The sequence below is a fragment of the Hirundo rustica genome, chromosome 1 (assembly GCF_015227805.2).
Source record: "Hirundo rustica isolate bHirRus1 chromosome 1, bHirRus1.pri.v3, whole genome shotgun sequence".
In the NCBI taxonomy this organism is placed as follows: Eukaryota; Metazoa; Chordata; class Aves; order Passeriformes; family Hirundinidae; genus Hirundo; species Hirundo rustica.
This window is the reverse complement of record NC_053450.1, coordinates 62,939,634-62,964,576: the sequence shown is the minus strand read 5'-3', so window position 1 is coordinate 62,964,576 and position 24,943 is coordinate 62,939,634. Positions and strand designations below refer to the sequence as shown.

Sequence of the window (24,943 nt, the reverse complement as noted above, 5' to 3'; positions counted from 1 at the left end):
ATTTCCTTTTAAGTGCTATATCCTCATTCTAGCTGGGATTCAACATTGTCATATCACGGCAATATACTGAAAAACGGCATAAATATTCATTGAATGCCAGTGGCAGAGAAGGAAATACTTTCTTATTCTAATACCACTTTCATTTGAGATAGATGAAATAAAAGCCTTCTCATTAGTTATTTTGGGACATTTAATACTCTATAGGCACGCCATACGCTTGGCCAATTAGCATAGATGATTGATGACAAGAATTAAAAAATAGAAGTAACTGATTTTTAAGGGTAGCTGTGAGTACAGGGTTTGCTGTTATTTTACAGAGCAGTGCACTTTGTCAGAGTATTAAAAAGAAATTTAGTCCCATTCCATTCAGCGTGAGTGTGTTGACCAAGATAAGGAAAAGGTTATGATACTGGAGATAGCCAGAGAAAATAATGGAATCAGTCATTTGTCTTCCTTCAGGCTACTTAGATATTATGTCTCTCCAAGAAGCCAAGCGTCTGATGCTAGAATGCTTTTATTACAGAGGTGTCAGCAGGAGCTTCAACTCACAGTGCTTGTTTGGAACTTGCAGTGTTGGATCTTTTGTAGGAAGATGAAGAGTACTGCATCTTTAAGCAGTGGTTTCTTTGTTTTCCAGTGAGATCTCTTCCAAGTTTAATATTTCCTAGATCTTGAAGGTTTGATCTCTTCAACAGGGCTGAAAAAATCAGCCAACTGATAAGAACACAACCTTCTCTTTCCCTGGGAATAGAAAAACAGGGAGAGCAAGGTCTGGACCTCAGTGTTTTCCCTGAAAAATCTAAGCTTAAAATCAGTTCAGAAGCCCTGCAGAACAGTTTTAGGACTTCCTTCAGCACAAGCTGAGGTGTTGCCAACAGTAGTCCCAGTGGATTTACACTGTCATCAGCCTGCTCAGTTGCTAGAGTGCTGCTGGGGCTCAAACACCAGCTCAGCCCAGCTCAGTATAATTCAGAGGTGCAGGGCTGGGGTACTGCTCTTAAGAGGGAAATGAAAGCTCACCTTGTATTTAAATGAGTCCAGTCCATTCTGAATATAAATTAGGGGAATTAGTGTAGGTTTGTGTACATTATTGTATAAAGAGTGCAGTTAAGAGTTAGTAAAAATTATCTGCTCTTTTGAGTGGTATTCTGCCACTCTCAGCCTTTTGATAGACACACACACATACTTTTTCCCCAAAAAAATTTAAATATCATTATTTTCAATATTTAGAAAATTGTTTTTACAGCTTCAAAAGAAAACATTTCAGATTTTCCCTTAAAATAAAATACTTTTAAAGTCTGAAAACTGATTTTTGCCTTTTTTCCTCAGGAAAAATGTGTACAAGCTTTTTCTTATTTACCAGCATTCTTTGTATGTCTTTTGAAAGTTATTATTTTTTTCTTTTTCATTGGAACTAAGTAGGGGATATACAAATTTCAAATTCTCATATGTGTTAAATAAATGAATTGTGTTATTCTGCCAGATTATGAGAGGAGAACATTAATCTGTCTACTTTAGGCATACCAGAGGCATTTAAAGAGAGCATAGGTGTCTGGGGTTCAAAGAACAGCAGCCCAGAATGGTTCCTCTCCAGTCTCAATTTCAAGATACTGGCATTCAATCCCTGCCTCCATTCTGGAGCATGAAGTTCCAATACAGTTTGTGCATGAGACAGACATTTCAGACTGGCCAGGTAAAAATCTTCCTCCTATGTAAAACCAAATTTTGTGGTGGAAAGATAATTCAGCTGTTTTTTATCCCTCTCCCTGTTGCAGCTCTGAGAATACCTAGTCTGCTGAGTGCAGAACTACTTGTTCTCTGCACAAATATCATTTAAAAAAAGAACAGGGGAATCTCCTTCAAAAAATACTGTGAGCCTAAAAGTAAGCATATAGCCAATGATAAGAGGAACCCGAAAGCAAGAAGAAAGCTTAAAATAATAAGAAGATTCAGGTTCAGAAGCAGTCTTCTGATGGAAGTAATGGAAGTAAAAAGCTTCCCCATACTGAGTTTTATAACTACAGGAGCTTAGATATGAATATAGCCCCATGAAATGCATTGATGTGTAGTAATTCCCTCATTCCCTTCCCGTTCCAAATTTACTGACTCTGATTGTGCCTGTGCTCCTCTTGAAGCAAGAACTGAGAGCATTACCTCTAAAATAAGAGCAAATCTTTGCTTTGGTTTTGGGGGTTTTTTGTGGGTTTTTTAGGGGAAATTTTTGGGAGGGAGTTATTTTTGTGTTTGTTTGGTTTTGGTGGTGGTAGAGGATTGCTTGGTTTTGTGCTTGTTTTTTGGGGGGTTGGGGATTTGTTTGTTGGTTAGTTTTTAGTTTGGTTGTTGTTTGGGGTTGTTTTTTTGTTTTTTCTTTTCTTGTCCAGAAGCAGCTTAGTGGTGTCTGAACTGAGAAAGGAATTTCCCTAGTCTAAATTTGGTAATCTGGGAATCTGCTTTTAGATTGACACCAGTCTTGTTTTCCTCTGTTTTCTTGTTTTCATTTACCTGGGTGCATCTGAATTAGTCTGCATGGCATGATATAGCCAACATCCTAGATGTGGAAACACTGTGGGGCATGGGTAGGAAGATGTCTCATCTGTAGCTATTTCATAACATTAGCTGGACTTCAAACACCTAACTTTACCTTGAGTTAGAAGAAACCCAAAAAGAGGAATCACTTTTCATTAACTTGTTCTTATAATAATTTCCACAAATTACCTGGTGTGATTTAAGGGGTCACAAGGGGATATAATCTGTTGTCTTGTCTTCATCTCCATCATCACACCCTTAGGGGATCCTGAAGAGTTTTCAAGTGGTATATTTCATGGAAAAATACACTGTTTATCTGTTAAGTGGCTAGGTATGTCTCAAATTTTTAGTATAACATTAATTTTTAATTAGGTTTTAGGCAGAGAATGCATTTAAAGCAACAAAGTAGTTCACAAAAGTTTTTAAAAGTGTCCATCACAGTGGGGTGATATTTAAGCATCAGGAATACCTTAACTTTAGTGTTCTGAAAGTGTAGGAAGAGTGATCCCAAAGTTACACTGTTACTCTAAGCATTGCTTTATGGAGCTGAAGAGAGCTACACCTTTGAGATCTGTGACCTGGGCCAGCTGGAAAGCTGCTGTGTTGTGTAGGGTCGATTGGTGTATGGCACTGATCTCTCAGAAACCAAACCAAGCCTCCTCAGCATCTTCGGATCTGAGTGTTTTACAAAGAACCTCCCATCCTTCCTCACCAAAACTGCTACATGCATATACACAGAGAATCTTTATAGTGTCAAAACTATGCCAGTTATGTCTTACTGACTCTCTGCAGTGTTGGCACAGGTTAGGATAGCTTGACGTATTAAAATGGACAGAAAAAAGGGCTGAATTTGATTTTATTAAGAATATGCTGGTTAGATATCCTTCATGCCACTGCCAAGCCTGTTCAAATCTCTGTGCTCAGCAATGCTAATGCTCTTCTCTGCAGATTTCAGTCAGAATTTGATGCTGATGAAAGCATCACCTGGAGGGATGCAGTGCTGAAGAAAGGGAAGAGGATGAAACTTCTACTTCATTATCATCAAACATAGCTGTCTTCAGGAGTCCTTTCTCATAGCAATATAGACAAAATTTGAAATTTTAAAGAAAAGTAGATCTGAGAGTCCTAGGATTGGAAATAGTTTAGGCCAGGCTTTTTAGCTTTACAGAAATTGACATCTTAAATGTCACAGTGATTCTGGCAATTTTCAAGTAAAGCCAAAACCACAACTGGGCTAAATTAAAAGATTGTTAGAAGCTTGCTGTAAATTTAGATGAACAAAAATTATTGTTTCATTCTGAAATGAAAATGAATCCATTTCATAATGGTTATCGGGCAATGTATTAGAAAGTCGATGTCCTGGACAGTCAGTTCCCATGTTCTTTGAGCTGCCTTAGCTGATTTGCCAAAGAAGAGTTTAAACTACTCTAATAACAAGAAACATTTTATGAATATTGAATTAAACAGTTTGAGTTCCTGTGTAAGAGCTTATACTTTGTAAAAAGAGGGGAAAATCAGTGTTACTGTTCTAGACTGGGATGGCTGCTGACTACAAAAAACCCCCCACTTTTTAGCTTACTCAGTCTTCCCTGGTCAGTGTCGGTTTACACTTCTGCCTTCAGGGGAGTTTTCAGATGTAAAGTAGCCATGTAACACTGGGAATAAGTCTGCTATCATAGTCTAAGTCTTTTCTCTACCCAGTAGTGAGAATCGTCCACAACTGACAGGTAGACATACTTAGAAAGAGATTTGTTGAGCTGTCTGGTCTTTGTAATTTTTTTTTTTTTTTTTTTTTTTTTAATTCACCTTTTCTGTTAACGTGGTTTTGAATTAAAGTTGATCACTTAGAAAAGATAATGGTCTGAAGGTCCTGTGCTCAGCACTTGCACATTGGTAATGCCAGTGTGTTCTACTTTGGATATGAGGACCTTGCTAGTAACAGAGGCTGTCTGCTCTCCTACTAACAACAGAGGCTGTCTGCTCTTTAGAAAGAACAGAGTAAACAAAGAAATCTGTGTCCAGCCAATGTGACAGAGCCCGTGCAGGAGGTGCACAGAGAAGAGGCAGTGGGTCCTGCAGTCATTCGGGGCATCATCAGAACAAATGAAATACAGCCTGTGTGGTTCTGCTCTCTGCTGAGATTAATGTAGTTTAAAGAAAATGGAAGAAATTACTTCAGAACATCATATGAAATAGCACTGTTGAAGCGATAGAACTGCTGCTTAATGCGGTGTCCTCAAAAGGCTTTTTGCCATCTCTTCTGATTCATTCTTACAAAAGCAGTGGGGGAAAAAGAAAACCGTGGCAGTGGAAGATAATGTGCTGTTACCCTGTTTGTACAGACACACAGAGATAGAAACTGAAATCATCAGAGGCTCAATCTCATAAGAACGATTCTGAACATCACCTCAGCAGTTCATATTTGCTCTTTAATACACACTGGGAAGAGCTTGAGTTCCTAGTCCCAGTGCTTCAGACTGTTTCCTTTTCACTTGCCACCTTGAAAGACAGGTTGTTTACATCAATATTTTTACACACTCCTGGAAGAGATTGAGTCAAGAGAAAAGGAATTACATTTCTCATGCTTCAGAGGCCAACCATAGATCAGGAAATTGGCTAAATACCAACAGTCAGCGCTGTTATATATTATATATATCACCAGACTTGAAAGCATTTGTTGCACACTGTTCCAGGGCCTGTCATTTAGTTTCTGAAGTACTCAGAAAAAAACTTGCAAAATAGCTTCTCAAGTATCTATGTTTCATTTCAATGTCTTTCCTGCCATGCTTTTAGACCTACAACCACTAATGATGTCCAACACAGAGCTTACCTGACCACTGACAGATGACTCACAGAAATCTCTGTCACTGGGTGAAAATGATGCGGCCATAAAAAATAAAAGAGCATCTAACTGCTTTGCCTTGTGCTGGCCATAAGCCCAGATGAGTGTGTAAAAGCACAATAATGAATAACAAAACATAAAGATTTCATCTTTCTTCACCTGCAATGGCTAGCAAGTCTGATACTGATTAATGCATGATTTCCTGGCCAGCATCCTTTTCTCTCCCCTTTTAGATGCCTATGAATTGCTGGTTCCCTGTCAGGGACATTATTTCCTTAGTCTTGCTTCTGTGTGTGTAAACGGAGTGCTCAGATGTACGTAAATGATGCCTTTACTTGCTGTGCTGAAAGAAATGCTATGATTGTGCTGTCTCATTTCAGCATAGCTGTGTAAAATTGTTTAGATGCATCTAAATGCTAATCTAATGGAGCAGCTTAGTCTGGGCTTATGTCATTGTGCTGCCAACAGCACACTTTTATGTGGTGACAACTGATGATAGAGGATGCTGATGAGACTGAGGGAAGAAATTTTAACTAAAGAAATTCTGTCTGATCCTCTTCTAAGTCCTTCACTTTCCTGAGGGAGGGGGGGAAGCTGAAGTTCTCTCTGAAATATGGTAAAGATCAGCTAGCAAAATATTAGAAATAGAGGCAACCTTCTGCACAGCAAGAGCATCCGTGTTTCAGTTACGTCTTTGTCAGTTAATAAATAAAATTGTAACTGGGGCTTAGAGAGGGGAGATAGGCAAAATAAAAAAAAATCCCCTCTCCTTGGAAGAAGAGGCTGAATGGACTGGAACTCATGATTTAGAAGGGAGTGTAGGGGCAGCATGATGAAACCATGGTGGTAAGGCTTCCAGCACTTTGTATTTCCACATAATCACAGATTGAGTATGTATGTGAATGATAGGTAACATAAAGATGTTATGCTTAATTTGAAACTGTAGGTATTGATCTTCAGTTTCTATTTCTTCCAGCCCAGCTGTGGAATATAACTCATTGCTGTCATGATATTAGGAGATGTACAGTAGATTTTTCTTCTTTTTTAGGAAACTTTGTTTTGGAGAAAGATTTTAATTCAAGATAATCTAAAGAAATGATTTTATATACCAGGGAATATATATATATATATATATATATAAAATTTTGAGAAACTCTATTACTTATTCTGTAGGCATTTAAGGTAGACAAGTGCCAAAGCAGAACACAATGGGCAATGCCACAGACTACTTGAATTAGCTGATGCTAACAAAGATCTTGGCAAATGTAAGACACAAAACCCATCTTTTTTATTAAAATTGCCGGATATTTTTGCCCAGAACAGTTTTTGCCATGGAGGAGGAAAAAAAGGGAACTTATATATCTATCTCTTGTGTTCTTTATTTCCAAATTGCCTCCAATGTGAACTTGTACATCTGCTTATCCCATACTTCATTCGTGTAAGAGCAGTTTCTGTAACCTATTTTAAAAATCATTAATATTTCCTGATCTCTGAGCTATCTGAGATATAATTTTCCATTTACTGACTAGCAAGAGTTCCCAGAAGCTACATAAGAATATATGAAGTATCACATGAGATCTGTAGACTTGGTCACATTCCAGTCCTCAGTTTCTAAATGAAACAAATATATAAGTAATTCATTCATACTGAATGCAAATTTCAGAAAGTCATTACCTGCTGTGCAAAGGCATAGTGTGAAAAACATTACTTATTTTTCTGTTTTAGACCAAAGTCCTAATATATAAGTGCCTCCTAGTTCCAATGTTAGGGGATTTGATGAATGCACGTTCTCTTTTTTTTTTTTTTTTCCATTGCTGTCATGATTAGCAGAACTTTTTTTCTTCGGCAATTCTCTTCCAGAAATTTTGCTTCCTGCTTCCACACAGTTTTCCTCCAAAACTAATGTTTTTGTGTTTGGCACACTAAGTTGTTTGTGGGTATGTTTTTTTAAGCACAACACAGCATGCTTGTTATGATGCAGATGGATACTCAATGTATGGAAGTGAGCCTATTCATTTTATTCCTGCTATTTTATGCCTGCTCTTTCATGTCTAGAACAGAAGTTTCTGTTCAGATGAGAATGGTGGTATTGCTTCATTTAGAAAATGTTGGCCAAGACGAGGTTTTTAGCTAAGCTTCACCCTGCTCTTTGAGCTGCTCTGCTGCTCTCCGAACAACAGTGTTCAGTTGCCCAAAGGTGCTGGAAAATTTCATAAGGGAGAAAACAGGCAGGGAAAAGACATCCTAATGGCTTGTAAACTAATTCAGATTTTAATCTTAAATCTTGAAAATTTTGAAGGAAACACCTTTTCTGAAAATAGTCTCAAGGCCTGAAAAGCAGCAGTCACTGAGTCTGTTTTGATCCAATGTTCTGAAAACATTTTATCCGCAGCAGTCTAAAGATATTAAATCATGGACTGGGATGCATTGTTGATTTGATGGAGCATTTCAATTTTCATCACCCTTTGCCTTCTGCTCTCATTTATCTGAAGATGATGGTTACCTCTTTATCCCACAGGGGGTTACACCTTCACTGCTGTCTCCCTGGTATCCTCTCTTGCGCTCTGCTTACATCTCCTGTGCTTAGCTCTTTGTCTGCAGCTGAATGAGTGATGTAACTAGGTTGAAACAGCAGAGTTGTACACAAGCTGCCCTCAGCTGGAAGCCTGCTGTTTTGTTTCAGAAGTGAGGTTTTACTTGCAGAGCTAAAAGCCTGTTAGGTATAATAAATTATATTCCCTTTCTCTGTAAACACCTCTGTCTTGGACATGAAGTTTGGAGGCTAGAAGAGGCTATGAATTCCAGTGTGTAACTCTTCACTGCCCACAAGTTGCAGAACCAAGAGCCGCAGAATTCCAGCTTGCTGCTTTGTGCGTGTCAGGGGAGATGTGTTAGTAGCTAAGGAGTCCCGAATGAGTAAATTGACTGCAACACATTAGTAGCAGGCTGTGTGGATTGAATGAAAACATAGAAAGTCTTCTGAAAGGATCTGGGACTAACAGAGAGTGTCTTGTTCCCTTCCTCCTACCTCCTTCTGCCAGTACCTGCATCCTTCCAGGGCTCCTTTGTGCTGGCTATAGTTCAGCAATTCAGAAATAATATATTGCCCACTTGCCAAAGCAACAACAACAACAAACCAAACCTGAATGTATTTTGTTGGTTTAGTAGGCCACTACAGCTCACAAAGGAGTCTGATGAATGCTGAGCTACCACCAGGTAGGTGTAGAGATGTACAATGAGCAATGTGAGAGACCACTAAGCTGCCCTCTGGGTGATAGTGAACTCTTAGATTTCCTATCCTGGGATGCTTCACTCTCCTTGGCTTGTACTTTTATTGGACATAGTCCAGTAAGAAAACTGCAATTTCAGAAGTACAGCTTGATTTCAGCAGATGTCACAGAACTTGAAGATTTAATTTTATATATTATATAAATATATGAAGAATATATAAAATTATGCAAAACATTATTTCAGTTGTCGTATTTATCTTACTACCTTTCAGGTATTTCTACATGCACTTATTTAAATTGTTTAGTTTATATGAAATATCCCAATCAAGTACCCCAGAAGTGAATGAGTTAATTAATTTTTAGGAAAATACTAATGGTCACTTTTGAAACAGGTTTGACTGTGTAGTCTCTGATGTTTCATGGAAAGCCACTGGCTTTAAACACTGTTATATGAGAAGATGACTTGTCTATAGGGCAGAGTAGCCCAGATTCCTGGGCAGTGAAGTGGAACCGAAGCAGTGTCCTGAAATGTATTGGCCCATCAGAAAACAGAAGTCCTGTGGTATTTAACTGTCTTGCATCCAGCCATGGTATTTCTGTCGACATTCTCATGGTCTTTCCTCTGATTAAGGGATATTTATAACAGGCAATAAGATAACAAGTATGGGCTGAGTATATGATAAACCATTGAATAAATAGTTGTTTGGTGCCATGTGTTGGAAGACTGCTGAAGGAGGAAGAAAAACATGGTCTAAAGCAGACACTTCTTGCAGGGATAGTATTGAAAACCATGAAGTAAATGCTATGCACTTATTTCTCTGTTTGCTAAATTTGAGATACTTAGCAGAGGAAAATACACAGTAAATTAAATGGTGGTCAAAGTGAAGACCTGGCCCTGACTGGGAGAGTAGTTAGGAAACTTAGGAACTCTGGTTTGATTGAAGAAGATGAAGAAAACTATGATATGAATGAAAAAATGTGCTGGCTGTGGATTTCAATGTATGAGGAATGAAAGAATTTTAACTTTGGCATGGGTCTCTGTTCAGAGCTGAATAATAATACTGTCAAAGATAATGCAAAGAAAATTGCAATAAATGCTAGCACTCAGTAGCTCAAAAAAAGCTTAATGACATGTTCTCAATATAGCAAAGATACCTACTTTTTAACCACCAGGGGAAAAAAATATAGAAGCGTAATATACAGCTGCTTCCAAGAAGAGACAAATGACTCCTGTAAAGACAGGGGAAGTCCTATGTGTCTGAAATAAATCTAGTGCTGACTAATAATTTGTAAGTGTGAATGGACGATGATGGCTTCTTATTCAGACCACAAATAAAGGAATAATGACTTAAGATAAAAGGGAAAGACCTTACATCCAAGGGGGGTAGAAAATGTCTTTTTATTAAGGGTATGAAAGAGTTACTCTGTATAATAAAGTACACAAATCAATATTAGGTTTGTAAAACAGAGCATGAAAAAGATGATGGTACTCAGAAGAAACAGGGAGATGATGTCCTTGTATGTGGCAAGTGTGAGATCGATGCTGTTGAAATGTATGGTCCAGTCTGGTTTTCATCATTTGTAAAGGACCTTCAAGCACTGTAGCTTTTTGACGGAAGAAAAACAAAACAAAACAAAACAAAACAAAAAACAAAAGCCAAAAAAACCACACACACACATACACACACACCAAAAAAACCCCACAAAAACAAAACAAAACAAACACAAACAAACAAACAAACAAAAAAAACCCACCACAACCAAACCAACCAACCAAAAACAATTACAGAGAAAACAGGTCAGAGATGTATCAAAAAGCAAACAAACACAAACAAACAAAAATCTAAAATACTTACAACATAAGCTTCTTTATTTCTATTGTTCGAGTCACTTAACTTGTAATGTGAGACTAGTATAGTTTATACTTATGGGTGGCAATACTTTTAGGAAAATTAAATAAAGTACACCTGTGTAAGGTTGTATGGTGAATTATGCAGCTGCAATGAATCCCAAATACAAGGATGTATTTGGGCCAAAAAAATTAAAATTCTGTGTGCTGTGATGGCTGTACACACCAGCAGCAATATCCAGGGGGGCCAGACTGTGCCAGACTGAGCTCATTCAGCTCCTTTTCCACCCTAGGTTTGCAGCTCTGTCTGTCAGACTCCAAGGCACTAACTTTCAATTTCCTTCCTTCCCTTTCAAGGATCATTGCTAGTGTGAAGATGCCTGTCCACAGGTCAAAATTGGGCAGATGAGCTTGGCAGACTGGGATTTACTCTGGTATTGACCTTTACAAGTAAAGAAAGAAAAAAGGTAGATGGTAGATTGAAGAAAATTAAATAGGCACCAAAACACCACTGTGGTTTCTGTTGGTCTCCATTAGGATGACTTGTGTGTAACGGAAGAGGAAAGCTTTGATAAGTAACTATTTAATATATAGTAAAATGTGGGGTTTGTTCTAAGTGCAAGTTATTCACTTATGAAGTTGATTTAAATGCTTCTTCAGGATCCAGGTCTTATTTTACATCTCTTGAAATAAAATATTGATCAAGAAATATTTTTTGAACAAGATCATGTTCTGAAGAAGTTAGTATTAACATTAATTCCATTATTTAATTCTATACAATCTCTGGTTCTTTTGCCAATCAATGTCTAAATAGGCCTATGTAACGTCACCAAAACACAATGGAAGTTAAAAGAGGATTTTGTGTGTTGCTATATTCACATAGATTTCATAAGAACTAGGTTTTGTGGTGGGTCACACCATGAACTACAGTTTGTACTGGTGCATATGCTGGAGTGTGTGGTAAGGTAAAAAGAAAGGACAACATAGTGCTAAGACTGGCTTTTGGAATGTTGCATCTTAAAGTGTGTATTAGTAATATCTATTATTCTGCCTCTTTAAATAAAGAAAAACTCTTCTAGTAATTTATGAACCTCAAGTGTAAAGAGGACAACTCTCCAGCTAAATCTTACAGTATGTTATCTAAGTAGCAAAGAAATGGCTTGATGTGAGTTGTAGAGCATCATCAGAAAATAGTTCACTTCTCATGCCATAAATCAGCACATAATTTTTAAAGGTAGTTTCTAAAACACTGGTTGGCTTATTTCTTACTAACATTGCTGTAGTTTTTAAAATTAAATTCAACATCTTATTGTCTCTTTTTATATTACTTCTTTTGCTTCAAACATAATTCTCCTCTTTTTTATAAAATAGCCAGGACATTGGGGGTTTTGATTCTCAAAGTTTAGCACAATGTGGCTTACCCTTGTTTAAGGTTTCTTCTATTTATCAAAGGGAAATGGTGTTTTGTGGCTTGCAGAAAATCAGGAGGAGGTGAGTGTGCTCTACCACAAAACTGTTGTATTGTTCCTGCAGCAACCTGACTTCAGTATTTCAAAGGCCTTCAGTGAATCCCTTCAGTGACCAGAAAGGGTCATCCAAAAATTGACAGGCTAGCGCAGAGAAATGTATTGTAACCTCACAAGTTTACCATTTGGTTTCTTTTAGTGTGATGTCTGCCAAAACAAAGATTTGTGGAGATGGTGTTAATAAGCCAAACCAGGGATGAAGTAGAACAGCAGTCTATCTTGACAGCATTCAGCTCACCACTACAGGTTCAAAATATTAAAAATACCGTAAATTAATGAAACCAGCTTCTTTCATACTTAATTATGAAATAGCTAAAGTAAGGAGAAAATTTAACAAGATCTTTTCTTAATTTAACCCAGAAAGATGATATAAAAGATGGGAGTAATTTCCTAGGGATATGTGAGGAGGTTTCAGCATTACATGACCATACATTGAGAAATAACAGTGTATAGCACCACAAATGGTAGTACTGACTTAAAGACATTCTAATGAAAATTAATACTAGGACACACATGTTGGTATAGTACAAAACCAAGCCATAGGAGCTACTGTTATCCATAATCTGGTAGGATAAGTATATAAGAGAAGATAAATAGCTTCTAGAGCCATTTGGAGAACTATATTCATTTGGATGAATGAAGTGGAAAAATACTTTCTTGTGTGATCTTTGAAAGTTTTTACATATCCTTTGTAGAGCAAACAGTGGAAATCAGTTGTTTGCATATGTCTCATCATCTGAAATTCAGTAAGTTACTGGCTTTATTGTGCTTCCATTTCTTTGAAATGAAAAGTGGGTCGTAACACTGGCCAACTTTCTAAGGCCATTTGAAATCTGTAGAAGACGACTTTAAGGAGATGTTCTTGACTTATTTTGAATCTGTTTGAATCTGCTGTCTTCAGAGTTTTAATTTTAATAGTCAATGGAAGATGAAAATATTAATGAAAAACTGTATTATGAGAGATTTATAAAACTTTTAATGTGTTTCTTTATTTTATTTAGGGTGAAGTTGTTTTCAGAAATGGAGAGAGGATGGGAACAATCAAATTTACGCAATTCCAGGGTAGGTTGCAAACAACTTTCATTATATTATGTATGCAGTTTCAAACATACGTGTCAGTTGAATTTTTTCCATGATTTTTTAAATATGTACAATTTTTTTTTAAAGAAACTTCTTGGAAGATGCAGAAAGGAACCTAATAAGTTTTTGTTACCTGTTTAAAATGCTGTGTTCTGAACCTTGAGTGCTGTGAGGTATTTCCAAGAATTTTCCTTGATGACAGTCCCAATATTTACAGAAACTACTGATCTATAGCAACCTGTAGCTGTTTACAAAGCCCTACTGGTCAGCTAAGTATCCACTTCTTAATACAGTTGTTTCTTAAATATGAATGTGAAAATTGAATTTGGAGAGGATTTTTGTTGTTAAGATCTTTCTAGTTAGTTTTATGCGCTCTCTGAAGACTCACTTTTGACGTTCTGCAACTGCTTGCTAAAGGTTGCTTCAGGAGTCAGTCCCTCGGTGTGCCGAGGATATAAACGGCTGACCCCATCCCTTGGAGGCAACATGCTCCACAGTGCAACCCACCAAGCCTGCTGTATCCTCTCAGCCTGTGCTGCTCCTGCAGGGAATGGTCTCAGCGGCAGAGACCGCAAATGAAGCCACAGGGATTTGTCAGGGGCCATTTGCAGCCAGGATGAGGCGCTTGCTGGGAGAGCTTTCTGCAGAAGTGGTGACTCATGTTGTAGTTGTTTCTGCAGTTTATAGAATGCAATTCATGTGGTTTTTTCCTAGGCTGAGATAAAACAGGAGATGGTCTTGTGAGGGTAGTCATAAGCTAGCAAATTCTTTTCATACAATGAATGAGAGAGAAGATTGTTTTCCCTTTGTTTTCAGGAGAGCGCTTTAAACGTAATCCTGCTGACCAAGTTACAAAGGCTCATTCTTTAAACAGAAATTATCTGCTGTATGGACATTATTATTAATGAACAGCAATGCACTTGAGGGGTTCTGTTGTTACTCATTCTGAATTACTGAAGCAATCTTCAGAATTGCTTTTGCCTCACAACTGTAACTGATGCTATTAACTCGTGTTCCCGGAAGCATTTCGACCCACTAAAACTTTGCAGACATCATCTGACGTTAATGTAATTTAGGAGTTCTTGCTCGATACTAACGATAAATATTGATTGCTTCCTCTTCTTCCTCCCCCCTGCCCTCTTTTTTTTTTTTTTTTTTTTTTTTTTTTTTTTTTTTTTTTTTTCATAATAGTGGTTTTTACAGCTACATGAAAGACTCATGAGAAAATTTTTACAAGAGGTATTCCTCAGAAGTCTGGAGAAGCTCTAATGCATTTTGCCTAAGGTAGCTACATGTACCCTTCTGGAACACCTGAGCAAGGAGGAAGTTTGGCATGTTCCCTCTGCACATTGAGGATGTGATTTAGGATCATGGGAAGGTGCAATTCTGGTTCTGAACTAAACCAGAAGAGCAGTAGAAGTCCAGGATAGCTGATTTCATAGTGATTTTTTTCTCCAGCCATTCAGACTGAGGCCCTTTATAATATTTTCAGCTTCATATCAGATACTATTTAACACCAATGGTTTTACCATCAGCTGAAATATTGTTAGATCAGTAAAAAAACCAGGAGACAGCCACCCCTTTAAAATCCCTTGCAAATGAAAATTACTGTTTCAGAAGTGATTCAGGCACATACTCAGTATTTTGATCATCAAAGAAAGATTTCCAATTAACCTACAGAAAAAAATAACACAGGCATCCTATGGATAAATGCCAGAGGAGGGCTGGATTTCTACTCTTCCAAGCAATAGTTCGTCAACACACCTTAAGGCTTATCTCAAGTTTAGTTTAGTTTTTCACTCATTTCGGAAATAAAGAGAATGTGCAAAAATGCATGAGAAGTTGAAATAAGGAACCATATAGCAACATAGATTAAAGTTTTCTCTTTTATAACTGCAAATAATAGTCTAAATATTATCAAGGATTTTTCTGTTCTTTTATTGGTATTGTTTTTGTTCAAAGCTTTTATATTCAATACTTGTGGTATAATTGTAGACATTATTAATTTGTTCAAAAGAATCCTTTATTGGTTAGGAAACTTTCTGAAACATTCTCATTAACTTTTAATAATTCTTGGACTATTGGGAAAGTTCCTAGTAATGTAAAGAATTAATTAAGTCCAGTGCTTAAAATGGTAAATGGGCTTTTCCTTTGTAGTTATAGCTGTTAGGAGTGATCAAGCATGAGACAGATATACAACTCATTGGTTAAAGGGTTTCTATGTAAGAATATAATACAAATCATGATGATTTCAAGGAAAAAAGACCACATCAAAGATGGCTTGTAAATGCTTTTGTAAGATTAGTTGTAATTATGAATATAGCTTATATTAAATGTGTTAGTAACTTATTATCCAGTCATAATCATTAGGAATTGCCAGTATTAGTGTTCCATACTTCAGGAGTCATTTTTTCAGCTACACAGCTTTATAATTCCTTTAACAATTTGAATTAAAGTTGTCACAGTTGTTCACAGTTGAAATAATTCAATGCAAAAAAATAAAGCAGATAAATAGGTAGCCGTATATCAGAATATGGCCAAAACCTCTTTTCTTCATTTCCTTGGGTAGAAAAATCAGCAGGGAAGTCTCAGGAGCTAAATTTTCTGTTCTCTTCTGGAAAGTTTTGTTTTAATGAGACTATCTGCAAACATTTTGGCTGTGGAAAAAGCAGACAAGCACATCTGCCAGAGGCAAGGGAAAACCAGCCTGTGAGGGTTCAAGGGGTAACTGCAGTACGGCTGACACACTGTGATGAAATTCTGAATAGCTGGTTTAATTTTGGATCTAGATACAGTTTTTCCCAAGCTCATGCTAGTCATGCCTCTTTTTCAGCTTCTGTGCAGTCTGTTACTTTTGTAAGTGGTCAAACAGATGGTGCCAGAGATAGCTGTGACCAAACTGCTTGCTGCTTTATAAATTACGAATACTTCCCAGGAATTATTTAGTATGCAACAGAGAATACAAAGCACACATAATAGCATTTTCTCCCCCTACCTTACTGGTAAATAAAGAGCAGACTGCTAGTTTATCTGAGTTTAGTTTCAAATATCCAATTGATGTTTGAAGCTGGCATCTTTCCGAATGAATGACGATTTTTCTATGGGTGCAATTTAAGAACTCTTCTCATAGTCAGACATGTAGTTGGAGTAGATGGTCAATATCTTTTGTCTAGTGAGACCTGAAAAAGAGTCCTGACAACTTTTATGGGTGTATCAGGGAGCAAGGAGGGCAGTAACAAAGCTGAGATTGTAGATTGCTGTGATAGAGGGAGGCTTCAAGGACAGATCTTTACCTGTCTTTCAAAATGTTTCACTTTGGCAGATCCTTTCTGATCAATCTGACTGGAGCCTAGAAGGCACCTTGCTTTCAGTCAGACTCTTATTTCTTTCAGGCATTAAATAAAACCTAAGAGACATCTGTGTTGTAATAGGTTAAAAAGAAAAATCAAAGAATTGTAAACAGATAGAAACGAAATGTGCAGAAATCGTGCTTTGTGTAGATAGGAACAAAAGTCTGTGGTACTGCATATTGGAAAAAAGCTTTAAGGAAGTGGGTGATCACCTGCCTCATCTTTATGGGAAGAATTTAAGTGTTTCAACTCATTTAGCCAAGTAATATGGTATGACATGTGTTAGTGTTGAAAGCTGATCTGATCTGAGCGTGACTTGTCAAGTGTAACACCTTTGCCCTTCTCAGAAAAAGCTTTACTAAGCTTCTGCAGTAAAAGCCCCAGATATTCTTCTCTGAGTTTGATCAAAAGAAGTAGACAAACAAATGTCTACACTACAGTGGAAGGTACTTAAGAATCCCAGATTGCTTTCCTGGATCCTCAGTTCATCTATAATTTATTCTCCAGGGTCATCAATCCAACCCTGGAAAAGTCTCCTTCTATTTATTCTAAATATGGACCAGCATACTGCTTAACTACTGTTGGTTCTTGCTTCTACAAAGCCTTATATAAATTATGAGACTAATTGCCTTTGATTTTTTTTTTTTTTAATATTTAATATTCTATCCAGTATATAACCCGAAGAACCAGTCTGTGGAATTTTTTTTTCTGTGATAATGTTGAAGGAATATAATCCAAGGAATAGAAAATACTTAGGAAGAACTCTGAAAACTCCATATACATATATATGTATATGGAAACTGTGGTGACAAATATCCAGAATCAGTGGATTAATATTTCACTGCTTCTGCAAAAAACCTTAAAAAGTCAGAATAAAAATTCAGAATAAAATTTCCTTATAAATATTAAGATTTTTGAGATTAAGGAATACCTTCAAATATCTAGATATTAATTGTTTGAGCCATTGTTTAGTAATGATCAATATATAATTGCTAGTGTCATGTAATGAGTAATGAAGACATAACTGACCTGTGGACTGTTTATCCTGGACAGAGGATTCTGAGCTGGATCCTTCTGGAAAAGATCACCATATCATAAAAAAACTATAATTTTTCAAGCAAAAAAGGGAATTACTGAAGAAGTCAGAAAACTTACTTCTGACACATCCTAACAGGAGATTTTGACTGTAATTACATGAATGTGTCTTTTGTAGGCTTCATGCTGTCCCGTATCCAGCCCATTTTTATCTCCTTATGAGTAGTGTAATTTTATTGTAACTGTACATACCTTAGTGACCAGTGGCTTTTTTAGCTTAGTGATCAATTCACAGAATTGAAAGGGACCTTAAAGATCATCTAGCTACAACCCCCATGCTTGGGCAGGAACACCTTCCACTTGATCGTGATCTATATGAGTATAAAAGCATTCACAAAACTGATTTAAAGTCCCATTTCAATACGGAGAGGTGTACCAAATAGAACTCCAAAAGGGTGTGCCTTAAATCTGGAGTCACTGAGTACTGACATTACTGATTAAGGGGTTGAACTAGAATATATGATTATCAAAACATACTGTGGTCTCTGGGAGAGTCAGCAACCACAAAGGGGACTAGACAAGGTTTCAAACAAATATTAAGAATTTGAAGAAGTAATCAGGAGGAAAAGAATGTTGGTTATTTTAGGTCAAATATCTGGTGCTGAATTGGGAGCAAACTTCTGAACAAATACAAAATGGAGAACAATTCACCAGTCCATAGTTATACATAAAAAGGGCTACAGATTACAGTAAGTGAATGAACATGAATAAGCAAAAACATGAAAAAGTAAAAAAGAAAATTTCTGCACTGGGATGTAAAACTAATAGTATCCTTTTAATCTCCCTGGTGCAAAAGGCTATAACTAACTACTGTGTCCAGTTCTGATTAAAGAAAAATATGTAGAGAAAACAGAATATTAAGAACATACCTCAATGCAAAAAACAAAATATCTAGGCTGTTTAGAGAAGACGCTCAAAATGCACGACAGCTGCTGATAAAACAGTTTCTTTTCCTGCCCTCGTCATCTGGCTGAGAATTACGAGACTTGGAGTGGAGATTTGAGCCAATGTTATGAAAGTATATTTAAACACTGGAAAATATATAAAAATTGCTATCTTTGGAAGTTTTGAAAAAGAAGTTAAACTGACACCTGAAGTGCTGTAGTCGTATTTGTTGTGCCATGAGACAGACAGATAACTTTTATTACATCTTGAGTTCTCCACTACTCCAGCTGTATTTCTTCTGGAGCTGTTGCTCCTCTGCAGTGTCCATAATGGGATTCTGGCACTTTATTTACAAATATGTGTCCATGTTATACTATTAATACCACTTGTTGTACTTCTCTGTATTGTTTCTAGTGAGAGACATAGGATAAGCATGAAACCCTAGAGTTGTGATTAGGGAGGAAACATTTCCTCCCTACTATTTGTAGGGAGGAAACATAAAATTTAATTGCTCTCCCATTTGTTCTGTGTTCTATTGCTTTATTTTTTCATTTAAACCAAATTTGTTTGAGTGTAAATCCTTTGATCCCTCAGCCAAGTATCAAAACTGCTGATAGGTGTTAGGGCCATTCACCCTTTGTCTTCTGAACTATCAGTCTGGATTTTTTTCTATGTTGTACAAGGATTTAGCTGGACAAATAGTGAAAATCATTATGCAGATGTGTATATAAATACAAAGAGTTGAAAAATACAGTTCTCCTCAGGCAGAAAGTGAATTGAAGCTGGGATTTCCCAATTATATGATGAATCTGTGTTATGGGTGGGTATGTGTATCAGAACAGGGGCGTGGTTTACACTCTGAGATATCAAAAGGCAAGTGTTTTCATGTCTGTTTGAGCTGAAGAGTGTCTTTGGACCATAAGATTTAGTCATTGCATGTGGATTTATTGTCTGACAATTTCTCACGTCTTTCATGAATCCATTTATACTTTCAGCCTTCAACACATCTACTGGCAATGAGTTTCACAAAATAATTATGTGTTGGAGTCCAGGGCATTCCTTTGGCTGTCCAGGGTCAGAGACCTGGACAGGGGGGTCTGGGACCCCGGCCCAGAGCTCAGAGGGATACTGGCTTTGATCTCAGTCCATGGGAAAGACTTCCTGGACTGCAGGATGGATTGCAGGCCACAAGAGTGTGAAAAATAGTAGTTTAACTTAGGGTGAAAAAACAGTAAATCTAGGTTTCTAGCATTGAAGTGAATGGGGGCAAGATGGAGGATTTGGGGCATTGTCTCCTCCTTCTTCTTTCTTCTTCCCTCACTCCATTTCAGCAGTGACATTGGCACAAAGTAGTTTAAGAAGATTGGGTCAAAGCAGAGATGACCTGTTTAGTATTAGTGATAGGCATTGGCAAGTAATGATAAATAAAGAATACGTAGCAATTAGTATAAAAGATAACGACAGCCCAGTTCGGGAGGAGTCGTCAGATGTCCAGGCAGCTGCAAACATCTTGTTGGGCACTGAGAAAATTGTAAGATAAGAAACAAAAAACTAAGTATGCAACCTTGAAAAATCAGAACCTGAAGACTCCGTCTCTTTCATCTCTTTGGCACAGAGCTTTGCAGAGGGCAAAAAGACTCTAAAACCACCTGAATGTCAGGGAAAGCCCACGACACAATTATGCATGTAATGATTAAAGCCCTTCCATCTGTTTGTTTTAAATCAACTGTCGTGGAATTTCACAGGGCATACCTTGCTTCTTGTGATGTGATAAGCAGTGAATAATTGTGTCTTACTTTTACATATCTTTCATGATTTACAGAACTCTCTTATCAATGAGTCTCTTTAGAAATGCAAGTTTTGTTGTCCATTTAGTTCTTTCATCGTGTAAAACTTGCTCTATAATTTTAATAAACCTCTACCCTTCCTGTTATTCTTACTCATTTTTTGTGAGAGCTTAATGAGACCCATACACAGCTCTGAAAGGTCCACCTCGATAGCTCTCCTTTCTGAATGACCTTTCTGCATTATTTTAACTGCTTTCACAATATTCTGTTTTGCCACATTCATCCTCTTTTTGGCTCTTTGGCCACCAGTGAGCCCAGCACTGATGTTTTCAAAGAACCAGCCGCAGTAAGTCCAACCCCTCATCCTGGATGCCCTTAATTACTTAGTACCAAGAGCTGCATTTGTATACTTGATATTAATTTTCTCTTGTATGTTATCCTGATCCTCACTAGCATTGAAGATCACCTGTAATTTTTTTATCAGTATTTCACTCACCTTTATAACAGTCCTCTGACAGATGAAACCACACAGGACATAATATTCAATGTATGTTTGTAGCTGTTCTCCCCTTTTATTGTCAGATTTTTTTTCGACACATTTCCTATTCAGTTTCTGTTCTGTTCCATACCTACCAGTAGCAATGTTTCCCCCTCTGCCAGTTATTTCTCTTGTAATCTGTTGGCATTATTTATTAGGAGTAGGGGTTTTTGTTGATTTGATTTGTTTTTATAAACACAGAAAAGTGTATTAAAATTCAGGTACACAAGTTGTGTACTTGTGCACTTGTGCTGTCAAAGTGGAGAAAGGACAGATAAGGGCTATAGAAATCATCTGGGGTCTCAGGGAATTATTTACAAAGACAGAATAATGGGATTAAGTGTGGGGAGTTACTTGAGTCACCTCATTTTGAGCAAGCTGTATTGTGTGGATATAAATTACAAGGCCAGGGAGGACACGCTGGAAGGGGACGCTGATGTGCAGCTGCTGGTCGTCATGGCAGCTTGTTTTGTTGTTTTGTTTTGTTTTGTTTTACCTGAGCTAGCTTGAACAAGGCCAACTGCAGTGCTGAGAGAAGTGTAGCAACAATAACATGGAGCAGATTGGAAGCTGGAAATCTGCCCAGGGGCAAAATCAGCGGTTTGGTAGGTAATCTTTCCTTTGGGAGCACAGCTATGGGAGGCCACAGCTCTGCAGCTATCAGCATTCAAGCCAACTAATTTCAGGCCAGCTGGGTACTTCTGTGCCACCCAAAGTTGCAGTGAGCATGACGGGGTTGCTGGGAAGAGTTGCATTCATTGTTTTCCCCCAGGCACATGTGAGGAGCAGGGGAGACCTTTTTATCACTATGTTTCTGTGCCTGTGCTTTACAGAAAGGTTCATCCCTTGAGAGGTGGTTTGAACTGTGCAAATAGTTATTACTGGGACAAGCATACACATTACAGAAGAAGCTGTCATTTTCATAGGATTCCACTTCAGTTCATTCTGCATACTCTGAGGTACAAAGTGTTTCACAGGATCTGATAAGTCTCTGTTACTATGTTGTGCAAAAAAAATGTCTTAGGAGATGTCTTAGTTATCGAGAAAAAATACTAACTTTCAAATGTACCAGCAAAGAAAAAAGTTTAAAAGCAATGGAAAATAATTTACAATAATTAATTTCTACCAAAGACTGAACTATCCAGCTCTAAGTCAACAGAAATTAGTACCCCACTAAAGAAATGGTGTCTAAGAAGAACCTGAAACAGCTGTCAGGTTCTTCTTTCAGTGCTCTCTGACTTCCACTGTAGTTTAAACTATACTTCAACTTTTTTTTTCTACTACTAGAGTTAATTTGTTCAGATGTTCTATTTCAGGTGATGTGGAGTGCTGTCCCTCGCTGTCACCACCCAGTCCTCCCTGTCTTTAGATGAGACACTGAGGTTTTCTTGAGGGCTATGAGGCCACCATGAACTGGTGCTCTCTTCAGAGGTGTGTGCTGGCACATCTCAGAGAGATGCTTTTTTTTTTTAAGAATTTCTAACACTCTACATGGGAATAAAAAAACCCCAGAACACTTACAAGAAACCCATGAAATTCTGGTATATATTATGGGAAAATATTTAATTTCTGTAAATAATAGAGAATTCTGTCTATTGCAATGACATCATCACTAACTTGTAGTTCAAATATTTCACCAAGATACACCGAACCGTGAAATAGAATAACTTTAATTCTTAATGAATGGAAAAGAAGGAAATGAAGTTTATCTAGGTCACCGAAAGGACATAGATTTATCATTTGAAATTACCCTTTGAGCAGAAAAAACAGTATTGTTGAGTAGTATAGCCAGCATGTTAAGGTTTGTATAGTTGTAGGTTACAGATGTGAAGATAATCATATAGAGTCTAAAAGATCTCTGGATCTATGGAATCTTATAACAAAGTATATTTGACAAAAAATTCCTTCATAGAATTGCTTCAGGGATGGCAGACAATATCATCACAGTTTTCTGAGAAAACAGCTGTGATCTCTTTCAGATAAGGGAGATGAAAAAGGATTTTTTTTTTTTTTTTTAAAGAGTGAAGATGGATTTATTCACTGTGTAGGTGAACGAAGGCAGTTGTGAATTGCATGCTGCAGAATTCATATAATATTTGTACTAAAATCTGAGAGCACAGGAGCAGTTTAAGTCCAGGTACTAGCTCCTCATTAAGGGTACAGAAAGGCTAAGATGCTTTTCAAATTTATTATTCCCCTTTTTTTCATCCTAATCATGGTTTTGGGATTTTTCTGCCAAGTGCTTAATTTTAAACCATAGAAGATCATGCTGTCATTGTATTGGCACCAATTTCTCTAAGCTGATATTTTAGTTTTTGAAAAAATAATCTATTTCAATATATCATCACTGGACCCTGGTTCAGAAATTAAAGAATTCTGATTCTGTCAACATGTAATAGAAAATGAGCACATGCAATTAATAGGTTTGGGAGAAATCTTTTGAAATTTGTCTGAATGTCTGACCTTTGGTAGTAATTCACAATGGCACAGGTGTCATTTTCTGGCTTGAATCACATTATTTAATATAATTATATTGAATTTGTTACATATCTGTGGTAAACATCTATCTGTTTATTTTCAGTGAATTGTGATGATTTGCTCCAACAGGAATTTTTCACCCTCCTTTTGGAAAGAAATTAAGTGGGTATGCCAGTTCAGGAAATAGTAGCTTTCCATTTCTCTATTCTAAGAGTCAGTAAAGACCCTTTGTAATCTCATATTTTGACTCAGAATAAGCTCATTTTTCAGTGTTTTCTATTATAGAGTCTGAGAATCAAAAAACCCCACAACCACCACACCCCATGTATTTTGGACTTAGGCAAAATATTTTTTGAAAGCTTACTATGGACCCAAATGTCCCCTTGCCCCTACAATGAAAGGAATGGGTCATACTTTTCTTTCTTTTGAGCTACTGCTTCAAAAGTTGAAACCAAAGGGAGAACATGGATGTGGACTCTTGAGAAAAATGTCTGTTTGAAATTCCATCCATCTTGGTATTTGTTATCTTCAAGTGGAGCACGTGTATAATTTTTTCCTTAAATGACTATAGAGGACAAGGGATGAATTCCTCACAAGTAAATTATTTCATTAGATTGATCTACTACATCTACCTGCAACAAAGTCATTCTACCACAGATGATTTAGCAGTGATTTAGTTCAAACTACTGCCAGAATGAAAAATGTATTGAATTAATACAGTTCATGTAAGGAACAGGGTCAGGCAGAGATATAGGGAACTGTCATTTGTACATAAATCTAAGTGCTATTTTATATGATCCCCAGCTACTGACACAAAGCTGTTCGATACCTTGCTGTGTTCTCCCTTTATTCCTCACCTCTTTGTTTAACCTTTATGCCATGGACCCATTTTTCCTCCTTGAGCTGCTTTCTGCATATCCAATTCAGAGATATCCAGGCCATGCTTGACCTTGACAGACTATACGGTCTTTGCTGGTTAATCTCTTGTGTATAATAATCAATTAACTTTTATTTTACCAGATTTAGGACTTGACTGGACTCACTAGGTGGTCACAGAAGCCCCACATGACATGGGAAGCACAGGAACAGTCTCCCTGTCAGTGGCTTGGCCACTGTAAATCATCTGCAATCTACCAATAAAGACTAGCTTGGAGGAGGAGAAAAAGAGCAATACCTCACTGAAAGGGTATCCCCTAAACTCCTAGAATCTTTTAAGTTGGGAAGGGCCTCCAAGATCATCAAACCCAGCCTTTGATTGATCACCACCTTGTCAGGTGGCCAGGTCCAGTCATTTCTTGAACACTTCCAGGAATGGTGACTCCGCCATCTCCCTGGGAAGTCCATTCCAGTCTTTTCCAGTCATGCTTCTGCACTGAGCAGGCTGGATAGCTCTTCCCCAGGAAACCTATATTCCCATCTAAAACAGAGTCATGATGGATCCTTGCTTCTACTAAAAGTATGCTATAGGATCCAAATTAGTAACACACATACCCTGTTCCAGCCATTTTAAAAGGTCAAGATATCTATAGGCCTGGTAAGGAAAGTTGCCCTACATACTGCCCTGACCTGTGTCCAAATGGAAAGTTGAGTACATCAGGGGAAGTAGATCCCTGTGTTCCTCAAGAAAGAGGGTGTCTGACGTACACAGAGACCTCAGGCAATCAATTTTACTGTTTTAGAATGCTGCTTGTACCACACAGGCTATAGGATGGAGCCATGGAGAGCTCAGTGGATTGCAGGAATGTTACATGTTCATA

The 24,943-nt window shown here is 37.4% G+C and overlaps 1 protein-coding gene across 2 annotated transcripts in view; it reads left to right on the top strand.

Annotated features, from left to right (window-relative positions):
* Nucleotides 1–24,943, top strand: part of GABBR2 (gamma-aminobutyric acid type B receptor subunit 2) — a 460,554-nt gene that overhangs the window by 249,653 nt on the left and 185,958 nt on the right. For both annotated transcript variants that reach the window (XM_040084650.2, XM_040084641.2), the window contains exon 8: nucleotides 12,975–13,035. In XM_040084650.2, the coding sequence (XP_039940584.1) occupies nucleotides 12,975–13,035 (61 nt within the window). The remainder of the gene's footprint in view (nucleotides 1–12,974; nucleotides 13,036–24,943) is intronic.